At 39.3% G+C, this 13,044-nt stretch overlaps 1 protein-coding gene across 7 annotated transcripts in view; it reads left to right on the plus strand.

The window, feature by feature from the left end:
* The window catches only part of ATG7 (autophagy related 7), a 252,756-nt gene that overhangs the window by 133,942 nt on the left and 105,770 nt on the right, over positions 1–13,044 (plus strand). For 2 of the 7 annotated variants that reach the window (XR_004971513.1, XM_036332192.1), the window contains one exon: positions 1,238–1,360. The exons of 2 other annotated variants lie outside the window; for them this stretch is intronic. Coding sequence is in view for 3 of the 5 variants with exons in the window: in XM_036332192.1 (XP_036188085.1) it covers positions 1,238–1,249 (12 nt within the window). In the remaining 2 variants the exon portion in view is untranslated. Of the gene's footprint in view, positions 1–1,237; positions 1,377–13,044 lie in introns of those variants that run through there. 3 more of the 7 variants (XM_036332189.1, XM_036332190.1, XR_004971514.1) reach the window with 2 other exon arrangements.

The following is a 13,044-nucleotide window of genomic DNA, read 5'->3' on the forward strand; positions in this document are numbered from 1 at the left end:
TTTCACTCTTTAAAACAGAGCAGATGTTAGAATAATGGGCGCATTTCTCGATTAACCCTGACTATCTTGAATTTTAGTTGGTCAAATATTAACAGCCTTTTAAAAGACCCTGGAATGTGAAGACAGCAATATGGACTAAAGAGATGGTGGGCAGGGATTCATCTATAAGTCTGATTTTTCTTTTTGAACTTTTCCTCCATTAAATATATTTATAGTTTTGGAACCATAAGCCACACATCAAATTTTTTATTAAAGATGGTAAACTGGTTGGCCTATGAGCCAGATATGGCTTGCAGGTGTGTTTTGTTTGGCCTGCTCTATGTGTTAAATTCTGAATAAAGCCAACATTTTAAAATTATGGGTTTTACATAAAAATCAGAATTTTCCCATTTATGACTTCTTTGAAAAATCAGATCTGGCAACGCCAGGCCTACATTCCTAAATAGTGATGGTTTTCTAGAGCCAAGAAGCAAATTGTATAGATAAATAATGTACTTGATATGAAATTTAAAGGTATAGAAAATATTCTATGTGGAAAGGAAATCTTGTACACTTTTCCCTTACCACCCAGTTTTCTTAGTGGAGACACATTGTTGTTAGTTTCTTGCCCAAAGGTATTAACATATTATTTATATTTTTTTATTTCTATTTTAGTTGACATTCAGTATATTTTACAATAGTTTCAGGTGTACAGCATAGTGGTTAGATAATTATATAGTTTAGGAGCCAATGCCCCTAATAATTTAGTATCTACTTGGTACCATACATAGTTATTACAGTATTACAAATTGTACTTAATTCTTCCACCTTTTTTTACCCAGCCCCTCAACTCCCCTCCCATCTGGCAACCCTCAGTTTATTCTCTGCATCTATAAGTCTTTCTGTTTTATTTGTTTATTTTGTTCTGTAGATTCCACATATAAGTGAAATCATATCATATTTGCCTTTGTCTGACTTGTTTCACTTAGCATAATACACTCTAGGTTCATCCATGTCATCACAAATAGTAAGATTTCATTCTTTTCTATGACTGAGTAATACTCCATTGTATATATGTACCACATCTTCTTTATCCACTCATCTATGGGTTGCTTCCACATCTTGGCTATTGTAAATAATGCTGTAATGAACAAAGGGTGCATATATTCTTTCAAATTAGTGTTTTTAATTTATTTGGATATATGCTCAGAAGTGAAATTGCTGGATCATAATGTAATTCTCTTTTTTATTTTTTGAGGTAATTCCATAGTGTTTTACACAGCAGCTGACACCAATGTTCAGTCCCACCAACAATGGATGAGGGTTCACTTTCCTCCACATCCTCACCAACACTTGTTTGTTGATTTATTGATGGTAGCCATTCTGTAAAATGTGAGATGATACATCATTCTGGTTTGTTTTTTTTTTTTTTTAGATGTTTTATTCTCTCTCTTTTTTTTTTTAATTAAATCTTTATTGTTCAGATTATTACATTTGTTCCTCTTTTTTTTCCCCCCATAACTCCCCTCCTCCCAGTTCCCGCCCCACCCTCCGCCCTCACTCCCCACCCACTGTCCTCATCCATAGGTGCACGATTTTTGTCCAGTCTCTTCCCGCATCTCCCACACCCCTTTCCCCCCCAGGAATAGTCAGTCCATTCCCTTTCTATGTCCCTGATTCTATTATAATCAACAGTTCATTCTGTTCATCAGATTATTTATTCACTTGATTCTTAGATTCACTTGTTGATAGATGCATATTTGTTGTTCATAATTTGTATCTTTACCTTTTTCTTCCTCTTCCTCTTCTTAAAGGATACCTTTCAGCATTTCATATAATCCTGGTTTGGTGGTGATGAACTCCTTTAGCTTTTCCTTATCTGTGAAGCTCTTTATCTGACCTTCAATTCTGAATGATAGCTTTGCTGGATAAAGTAATCTTGGTTGTAGGTTCTTGGTATTCATCACTTTGAATATTTCTTGCCACTCCCTTCTGGCCTGCAAAGTTTCTGTTGAGAAATCAGCTGACAGTCGTATGGGTATTCCCTTGTAGGTAACTGAGTTTCTTTCTCTTGCTGTTTTTAAGATTCTCTCTTTATCTTTTGCTCTCGGCATTTTAATTATGATGTGTCTTGGTGTGGTCCTCTTTGGATTCCTTTTGTTTGGGGTTCTCCGCGCTTCTTGGACCTGTAAGTCCATTTCTTTCACCAGGTGGGGGAAGTTTTCTGTCATTATTTCTTCAAATAGGTTTTCAATATCTTGCTCTCTCTCATCTTCTGGCACCCCTATAATTCTGATGTTGGTACGCTTGAAGCTGTCCCAGAGGCTCCTTACACTATCCTCGCATTTTTGGATTCTTTTTTCATTTTGCTTTTCCGGTTGGGTGTTTTTTGCTTCCTCGCATTTCAAATCATTGACTTGATTCTTGCGCTCCTCTGGTCTGCTGTCGGGAGTCTGTATAATATTTGTTATTTCAGTCCGTGTATGCTTAATTTCTAGTTGGTTCCCCAATATAAGATCGAGGGTCTTATTAGTTTTCTTGTAGATCTCATTAAGTTTATCGGCGGCTTCTAAACAGTTCTTGAGAGACCTTAAAAGTGTGGTTCTGAACTCTATATCTTCCATTGACAATTTTGTCCTGTTTCTTTGTCTCCGCATTTTGTTATGCTTCCTTGGTGCACCCCCTAGTGGTCTTTGTTCGCAGTCTTATAGTTAAATCTTGATTGTTGTAGCTAATTCCAGGGAGGGTTTGACCTCCAGGCCAAGTGGCTATGAGAATCAGCTGTGTCAGCAGTGAGAGAACTTCTGTCCTCTAGGGAGGTGCTAATCTGGCGTTTGCCTGAGGCTATCCGGCAAATGCCTGTGTGCAGGGCTTGGGCAGGGCGGGTCGCACAGGATCAACAGGGTGGGCCGGAGAGAGCTCTCAGTCCTGTCCCCAGGGGCTCTGCCTCTCTGAGTCCCAGCACCCGCTGCAAAGCTCAGAGAGAAAGCTGCACTCGCTCTGACCGAAGCCAGACAGTCCCGCTTCTCCCGTTTGAGTCTGGGTCCCTAAAGACTCGCCCGGATCTGGAGCTCAGAGTCTGCGACTCCCTCCCGATTGAAAACAACAACCGCGCCCTGCGCCGCCAGCCCGCTCCGCGCACTCCGCACCTCAGAATCTGACTTCAGCACTGCGCCTCCTCTGAGTGTCCGTATGCGTTTCTCTTTCCTCCTAGTTGTAGGACTTCCACTCAGCCAGCGTTCCTGTGGTTCTGGGTGATGTCCCTTCCGTTTTTTGGTTTCACTTTTGAAGTAGTTGTTCAAAGCAGCAAACTCCGGCGTTAACCTATGCCGCCATCTTGGTTCTCTCCATCATTCTGGTTTTAATGTGCATTTTTTCTGATGATTATTGATGTTGAGCATCTTTTCATATGTCTGTTGGCCATCTATGAGTCCTCTTTGGAGAAGTATCTATTCAGGTCCTCTGCCCATTTTTTAATTGGATTGTTTGGTGGTTTTGTGTGCATGTGTTGACTTATATGAGTTCTTTACAAATTTTGGATATTAACCTCTTATTGGATGTCTTCTCCCATTCAGTAGCTTGTCTTTTCTAGTTTGATGTAGTCCTATTTTTAAATTTTGTTTCCCATACTTAAGATATATCAGAAGAAATATTGCTAAGAAAAATGTTAGCAATTTTACTGCCCGTGTTTTTCTTTTAGGAGTTTTATGCTTTCTGGTCTTACAATTAAATCTTTAATCTACTTTCAGTTTATGGTATAAGAAAGTGGTCTAGTTTAGTTTTTTGCATATATCTGTCCAATTTTTACAGCACTATTTATTGAATAGACTGTCTACACCCTGTTGTATGATCTTGTCTTCTTTGTCATAGATTAATTGACCACATACGCATGGGTTTATTTCTGGGCTCTCTATTCTGTTCTCAAAGGTATTTAGGTGATGCTCTCCATTTAGATGATGCTTTTTAGTTGATGATCCTTATAACTATTGGTATTTGCAGCCCCTATCTTAGAAAAGAATCATTACTTTTCTTAAAAAGCTCTAAATAGGACTGTTTTAAGATAATGCTCACTAGACAACCTTATAAAAGAAAAAAGACATTTTCCTGCCTGCATTAATTACATTACTGTGAAAAACATGTGTAAATGAATAAATAAGTATATCAAAAAATATACACATACCTGTGTAAAAGGTTGTGTTTTGACTTACATATCTGATTCCCAGTACATTTGTAAATGTTCAGTAATAACAGTATAAAATTCTGCATCCCATATAGAAAGATACCAACTTATTCATTTTAGCAATGCAGTGAAGAATGCCCAATTAATTCTCATCTTAGGGTAACTGTTTTCATGCATCAACATTGGAATTGCAAAAGATTCAACCAGATAAATATATATGACAGTATGATTTTATACATTACTTATAAAATGTATATTTATACAAATACTGTTTTTTAAAAAGAGAAGTACTGAACAGCTTTTGAAAATTGGATAGCAAGGCACTATGCTAGTGACTGAATACAGAAGTTAATGAGATGAGCTCATGGTCTAGTGCAGCCGTGGGCAAACTACGGCCCGTGGGCCAGATCCGGCCCGTTTGAAATGAATAAAACTAAAAAAAAAAAAAAGACCGTACCCTTCTATGTAATGATGTTTACTTTGAATTTATATTACTTCACACAAACACTCCATCCATGCTTTTGTTCCGGCCCTCCGGTCCAGTTTAAGAACCCATTGTGGCCCTCGAGTCAAAAAGTTTGCCCACCCCTGGTCTAGTGTGAGAAACAGAGACATAAACAGGGCACTCTAATATCTTTAAAAAATATTTTACTCATTTATATATTAAGTGCTGAGAGAGCAGTTACTCCTGCCTGAGGGAGTAAGGATGTCAAGGAAAGCTTCACACAGAAGGGAAAAAAATATTTCAGTTAGGTTTTTTAAAACTAATAATTAATTCTTTTAATTGAGGTATAATTCACATATAATATTATATTAGTTTTGGGTGTTCAGTATAATTAATGATTTTGCTCTTTGTACATATTGCAAAATGATCACCACGATAAGTGTAGTTAATATCCATCACAGTTAGTTTTAAAGGTTAAGTAGGCTATCTTTAAAAATAAAAGTTGAATTTGGCCAGGGAAAGGGTAGGAGGTGGGGGAGGACATTCTAGGCTGAATAAACTATCTCAGAGGCTGACTCTTTAGTGTGTTACTCAGAATCATGAGCATGTGGCTGGAGCCAGAGTTTCCTGAAATCAGATAAGGTAGTTTTTTTATTAATAACAGCTTTATTAAGTTATAATTCACATACTATGAAATTCACCCTTTTAAAGTGTACAGTTCAGTGGGTTTTTTAGTATACTGGTATTCACAGAGTTGTGCTACTATTACTGCTAACTTTAGAACATTTTCATCACACCCAAAAGAAACTGTACCATTAAGCAGTCACTCCTCATCCCCCCCTCTATGTAGGCCTGGCAGCCACTACTCTACTTTCTGTTTCTATAGATTTGCCTATTCTGGACATATCATGTAAATGGAATCTCACAATATATGGCCTTTTATATCTGGTGTCTTTAACTTAGCATGATGTTTTCAAGGTTCATCCATGTTGTGGCAAGATGATTCTTTTTTAGTTAAAGGAAAAAAACTTTTGAAGCTATTAAACTTTTCCATGTCCTTTAATATCTGTGGTCTGTCTTCCAAACTATAGCCCATTTAGTTTGGAGGAATGTATAACTGATCCTACTAGAGAAAGGGGCAGAGAGATAATGGATTGGAAGATATATTTAAGACAGAATTATCCAGATCTGTCTTAAAATTTTTTGCACCCATCCCTCTTCCATCATCCAAAAACAATTGCCATTATTTTAGTCTAGGACTAGGTTACTAATATGATAATAGTGCTGTTGAGATTGACAAATCACCAGGTTGGTTTGTGTTGCAAGAGGGCTGGAAGTATAAGGTGCAGAGTAGGGACTGAGTGTGTGGTGTAGTGAGTTGCCAGATTTACAAAGATGAGTTTATTTGGGGTAATGATGAAATTGAGGAAATTTGAGTGAAAATGACTGGATGGTATTAGAGATAGGATAGAGATAGAACTTAAAGAACAGAATTGGTAGATTGATTTTGCAGATAAAGGAAAATTATCCTGTTTCATTTAGTGAAATAAGGAGAAGCTGCTGAGCTAAGATGCAATAAAAATATTTAAATGAGAAATGTGTGTGGTAGAATTTTATCTCAAGTTGTAGATCAAAAAACAAAAAATTAAAAATAGCCCTGGCTGGTGCGTCTCAGTTGGTTGAGTGTCCTCCCATGCACCACGGAGTCTCTGGTTCGATTTCCGGTCACCAGACATGTCCAGGTTGCAAGCTCAGTCCCCAGTAGGTGGTGTGCAGGAGGCAGCTTATTGATGTTTTTCACAATGATGTTTCTCTCTTTCCCTCTCCCTTCCTCTCTTTCTAAAAATCAATAAAAACATATAATAAAAAAATATTTTTAAAAAATTAAAAATACCTCATAAATTTTTTTTTCTAATGTTATATTTCATAAAGTAGGGGTCTTGGACAGAGACCTCTTTGTCTGTCATTCATCTAGCTGCCAAATTATAATTCCATTCTACCCATGAGGTATTGGGAAACCTCACAGAGGGAAAAGGGCCCACTCAGCTTTTTACTCTCTTAAAATGTTGCATCTAAATAGGGAATTTTGCATGAAGTTTTGGCTATTACTTTCAAGACCTGTAGAGAGAATGGGTTTGAATATTTGGAGATTGAGTCCAATTTCCTATTGCTCCTAGACATCTGTTTATCTCCGTTGGAACCAAAGAAAGTGGCTTTAAAGTTGATAAAGCACAAGATATCCAAGTTGTGGAGCTGGTGAAGAACTCACCAAATACTCTTTAAATTGCTGAATTTGTTAAGAGACTAAATCAGACATATGAATGACTTAGCCATGTTTCCATAAAATTTGCTGTGACTTGCCTTCTTAGGGTTATTTATCATCAACTATCAGTTCACATGTACTGATTTCATTCCAACTGTGGGTTCAGTATTGTGCTGAACGCCAAATAATCTTCAAGCTTCATCTAATTAGAGAGAAAAGACTGTTTCATAAGAGAATTAATAAAGTAAGCTATATTGGCATATCCTTGAGAAATTCAAATTCCAGAATCCCATAACCCAACTTCCCCGAAATACCTCATTCTCATTCTTGACAGTTTGCAAGTTCCATGATTTCAGGATTAATCTTAGGCTCTGTTTCCTTCTCTTGCCTTGACTATAGTATCATATTTGATGTTGTATCATACAGTTATATTTTGGGGATTATAGTTACAGCACTCTATAATTGTAGAATTAGGGATTAATGAATGATAATTTAAAAAGAAAGTTTAGCGCCAACTTTAACATAGGATGTAAAATCACCAACAGGCTGTCAGAAATGAACAGGCTGAGTCGGTGGGTTGATTGTGAATTAAAACTCGGATTCTGACTCATCTACTACAGAATTCAGGATTCTAGAAAATAAAGTGCCCATTTCTTTCATAGCAGGAAAGTCATAAGAAAAACATTACAGTCATGTGATATGACTTCATTGGCATGACAATTTACTATTCAGCAAAGTAAATAGCACCATTAACAAATGTTTCTGCTGGGCCTTTTGCACTTACACTGAGATTTGGCCTCTTCCACTCACAGCTGGTTTTGATTTGGTTCCTGTGGATTATTTGTTTTGTTTTGTTTTGTATTTAACAACAGTCAGATATTTATGTACAGCTTCATCAAGAGCCTCCGATGACAAATAGCCTTTGGAGGCCAGTAGAAGCTGTGGGAAACCCCGTGTCAGCACTTAGACCCGTTTCCAATGGAGAGGAATTGCTCTGGGGACCGACCTAGTCTGCCCATGAATCCAGTTCTCTTTTCCCAGAGCCTTCTGCTAGCCCACATCCAACCTGCACTGGCCCATCCTCAGACTGTATCCTCCCTTGATTGTCCCTTATGAAGCAATCCAGCAAAACACAGCCTTGGCCTTCTCTCCTAGATGAAGGGGGAAAAGCAGAAACAGCAAGCAGAAAGCCAATTAATTCTTAGATTGGAAACTAGAGACTAGTTTTTGAAATAAGGCTTGGCCGTACTCCTTTGTAAAACAAGTCCCTTTTATTTGCTGTCAGAATTATCTACATGGGTTTGAGATGTTTAGATTAGTTGGTATTAGGTAAGGATCCAATTGGAGGATAGACAAAGTCTGGGCTGAGTTCCCCACCCTTAAGTAGTCTTGGATAGTATACTCCATTTGGAGGTCTATGGGAGAGAGAAGGAGAGAGTCATAAATGCTAAAAGCAATGCTAAGACGGCTAATATTAAGAAATAAAACATGGGAATTGCATCCTCAAATTTTAGTTCTTGTTCTGTTCGTGTTCCCATGAGTACTTGGGTGAATAACTTAAACATTTTTTGTATCAGCTTCCCCACTTACAATAGAGGGATTGAACCATATGTGAAATCCTTTTTAGCGCCTATAATTCAGTGATTTTGATTCAATTATACCCAGTATGACCAAGAAGTAAAAAGATGGCTAATTCTTGTATCAAAAATGTTTTAAAAGTATCAGAGCAATTACTTTTTGTACATTTTATACATATTCCCTGGTGTCTATCTGGCTGCCATTGCTAGAAATATTTTTGGTCACATTCTTTTGAGATTTAGAACTGCTTTGAGCTTTAAGATAACATTTATTATACAGTGGGGGCTTCACTTACGAGTGTCCTGACTAACGAGTTTTTTGAGATAACAGCTGTCTCTCAGCAGATTTTTTGCATTGAGTTGATAGAGTAATTTGAGTTAACGAGCTCCTTAACGAGCTCGGTCTCGGAACGAATTAAACTTGTAAGTCAAGGCCCCACTGTACTGTGTATTGGTTGGTTGTATAGCAGTGTGTGTAAATCCAAAATGGTGTAACCTAGCCAACGAACCTCATTCTCAGACTTGGCACCCAGGACTTTGCCTTCTTTGTAACATCAAGTCTCCCATCACCATAATTGAGTATGTTCATAAAACATACCATTCATGCCTTAACTGGTTTGGCTCAGTGGATAGAGCATCAGCCTGCGGACTGAAAGTTCCCAGGTTCGATTCCGGTCAAGGGCATGTACCTTGGTTGCGGGCACATCCCCAGTAGGAGGTGTGCAGGAGGCAGCTGATCGACGTTTCTCTCTCATCGATGTTTCTAACTCTCTATCCCTCGCCCTTCCTCTCTGTAAGAAATCAATAAAGTATATTTGTTAATAAACCACATGCCATTCATGACTTCTTGGTATAGGTTCCAAAGATGAATTCCAAAGCCCCCCTAAGTAATGGCAGTTTCCTTAGATGTTGAATCTATAGGATACGGAGTTCTTTAAAAATCATCCATATTACACTAAAACACACAGAGTGAATGAGTAGCCTGAACTCTGACCTGATCAGAAGGCCTGAGTTCATGTCCACACTCCAACAAATGGCCGAGACTGCTGTGTTCAAATGTATGGGTTGTGCAGGACAAGACCATGTGCAGTGGTCCTTGGGTCATTTCCTTAATTTCATTGAGATTCATTTCTTCATTTGTAAAATGGGATCAACAATTCCTACTTCTCATGATTACTGTGAGTATTAAGTAAGAAATTATCTTAGAAAAGATAGATAAATTGAACTACATCAAAAACTTTGTGCTTCAAATAGTTTTTTTGCAAATCACATCTTTTATAAGAAACTTGTATCAACAATATATTAGGAACTCTTGCAACTCAGCAGTAAAAAAAACATATAACCCAATTTAAAAATGGGCAATGGATTTAAATAGACATCTCTCTAAAAGTTATACATATGTCAAGTAAATACATGAAAAGATGATCATTAGCCATCAGGGAAATGCAGCTCAGAACCACTGTGAGGTACTAATTCATGCCCACTAAGATGACTACAATCAAGAAGACAGGCTCTGCTCTAGCTGGTTTGGCTCAGTGGATAAAGCGTCGGCCTGCGGACTGAAGGGTCCTGGGTTCAATTTTGGTCAAGGGCACATGTCTGGGTTTCGGCCTCAATCCCCAGAAGGGGGTGTGCAGGAGGCAGCCAAACAATGATTCTCTTTCATCATTGATGTTTCTATTTCTCTCTCCCTCTCCCTTCCTCTCTGAAATCAATAAAAATATATTTTTTTAAAAAGAAGAAAAAGAAGACAGGCCCTGGCCGGGTAGCTCAGTTGGTAAGAGTGTCATCCCAGTACACCAAGGTTGCAGGTTCAATCCCCGGTCAGAGCACATACAAGAATCAACCTGTGACTACATAAATAAGTGGAACAATAAAAGCAGTGGTTCCCTCTCCCTTTCTTCCTCTCTCCTTCTCTCCTCTCCTTCTCTCTTTCTCTCTCCCTCTCTCTAGAAATCAGTAAATAAAGAAAAAGGGAAAAAAGAAAACAGTCAATAAGTTTTGATGAGGATGTAGAGAAATTGGAATCCTCATACACTGTTGATGGGAAGGTAAAATGGCGCAGCCACTTTGGAACACAGTCTAGCAGTCACTTAAAAAGTTTAACACAGAGTTACCATATGACTCAGAAATTCTCCTAGGTATATGACTGAGAGAAATGAAAATACATGTTCATACAAGAACTGTTATACCAATGTTCATAACAACATTGTTTATTCATAATAGCCAAAAAACAGAATTAACCCAGAGGTCCATCAACTGATGAATGGATCAGCTATTAGAAAATTGTGGGGTATTATTTGGCAACAAAAAGGAAAGAACTACTGATACATGCTGCAACATGAATGAACCCTGATAAGTGAAAGAAGCCTATTACCAAAGGCCGCATATTACGGGATTTCATATATAAGAAATGTCCAAAATTTAAAAATCCACAGATTCAGAAAACAGATTATTGGTTACCAGGGAGTAGGGGGAAGCTTGGGAGGAAATGAGGAATGACTGCTTATAGATAAGGGTTTCTTTTGAGGTGATGAAATGTTCTCTGAGGGCATTGTGACAGGCTGTCGGAGTATGTTAACTTATTGTTTGTGTAGATGTGACAATGATTTCTTCTACTTTTATTGTGCCTCAGTGTTTAAGGCCTTAGTCTCTGCTCACCATGTAACCCTTTCTTGTAGTATGGATAGCCGGCAAGTACTGGGAGCACTAAGGGAGGAGGGAGAATATGGAAGGGGCCCACTGGCCAAATGCCTCCTTGACCTGCTTTCTGGAAGGAGAGGAAGTCAAAATGTCAGTTCTGGCCACCAGAGACCTCTGATGGAGTGGTCAGGGGAAGATGAGAGTGCTTTGATACCCATTACTGTAAGTTGAAGCAGGTGTTTCAAAGCTCCAAACCAATTTCCCTCTTGCTGCCCAGCCTGGCGGCTTAGTTGGTTGATGTGTCATCCTGTACACCTTCGTTGCAGGTTTGATTCCCAGTCAGGGCACATATCTAGGGTGCAGGTTCATTGCCTGTTTGGGGTGCATATGGGAGGCAGCCCCTTGATGTTTCTCTCTCACAAGATGTGTTTCTCTCTCCCTCTCCCCCTCTCCCTCCTTCCCTCTCTCCCACTCTCCCTCTCCCTCTTCCTTTCCCTTTCTCCTTAAAAAATCAATACAAACATATCCTCAGGTGAGAAGTAAAAGGAAAAACAAATTCCCTCTTTCCCTGGCTAGGTGGCTCACTTGGTTGGACATTATTTGGTACACCAAAAGATTGTGGGTTCAATCCCTGGTCAGGGCGGGTTCAGGAGGTGACCAATCGATGTTTCTCTCACATCAATGTCTGTTTCTCTCCCTCTCTCTCTCTCTCTCTCTCTCTCTCCCTCCCCCCCCCACCCTTCCTCTCTCTCTAAAAACCAATAAAACATGCCCTCTGGTGAGGATTTTTTGAAAAATTCCCTCTATGACAGGATTTTATTTTTCCCCAAGACTCTCTATTTTGAAAATTCTTGAACATACAGAATGTTTTTAAAAAAATACAATAAATTCCCCAATGTAACTTCCACCACCTGGATTCAACAATTAACATTTGTCACACCTAGGTGTTCTCTCTCTCTCTCTCTCTCTCTCTCTCTCTCTCTCTCTCTCTCTCACACACACACACACACACACACACACTCACACTCTCTCACACACACCACAACACATACACATTCACACATTTTCTGTTTTCCTGAACCATTTGAAAGCAAGTTTCATATACAATGACACCTCAACCATAATTTTTAGCATAAATCTGCCAAGAATACAGACATTCTTTTAAGTAAATAGAATACCATTGTTGTCACAGAACAACAAGCAATGATTCCATAATACTACCTAAAATCCAGTACATACCCTAATTTTCCCAATAGTCCACAGGTTTTTAAAGGCATCTTTTAAATCAATGTTTGTTTTTCCTCAAGTTTGAAACTTTATACCTATAAAGCATCCTATATAATAAAAGCCTAATATGCTAAGTGGCAGGTCAGCCAGCCGGCCATGCAACCAATGAAAGTGTAATATGCTGCCCTGACCGGTTTGGCTCAGTGGATAGAGTGTCGGCCTGCGGTTTCAAGGGTCCCAGGTTCGATTCCAGTCGGGGACATGTACCTTGGTTGCGGGCACATACCCAGTAGGGAGTGTGCAGGAGGCAGCTGATCGATGTTTCTCTCTCATCGATGTTTCTGGCTCTCTATCCCTTTCCCTTCCTCTCGGTGAAGAATCAATCAAATATATATTTATTAAAAAAAAGTGTAATATGCTAAGGCAGCTCAACTGCTTGCTGTGACGTGCACTGACCGCCAGGGGCAGACAGTCAACCGGTTGACCAGTTGCTATGACGTGCACTGACCGCCAGAGGGGCAGACGATCTGACCGGTAGGTTAACTTGCTGCTGGGTTCCAGCCAATCGGGACTGAGCGAGATGGGCCTGACACGCCCTGGAGCCCTCCCATGGTCCCTCCCCAGCTGGCCAACCTCCCATGTCCCTCCTAGGCCCCGATCATGCACCGGTGGGGTCCCTTGGCCTGGCCTGCACCCTCTCACAATCCGGGACCCCTTGGGGGATGTTGGA

Source organism: Myotis myotis, unplaced genomic scaffold (assembly GCF_014108235.1).
Source record: "Myotis myotis isolate mMyoMyo1 unplaced genomic scaffold, mMyoMyo1.p scaffold_m19_p_13, whole genome shotgun sequence".
Lineage (NCBI taxonomy): Eukaryota > Metazoa > Chordata > Mammalia > Chiroptera > Vespertilionidae > Myotis > Myotis myotis.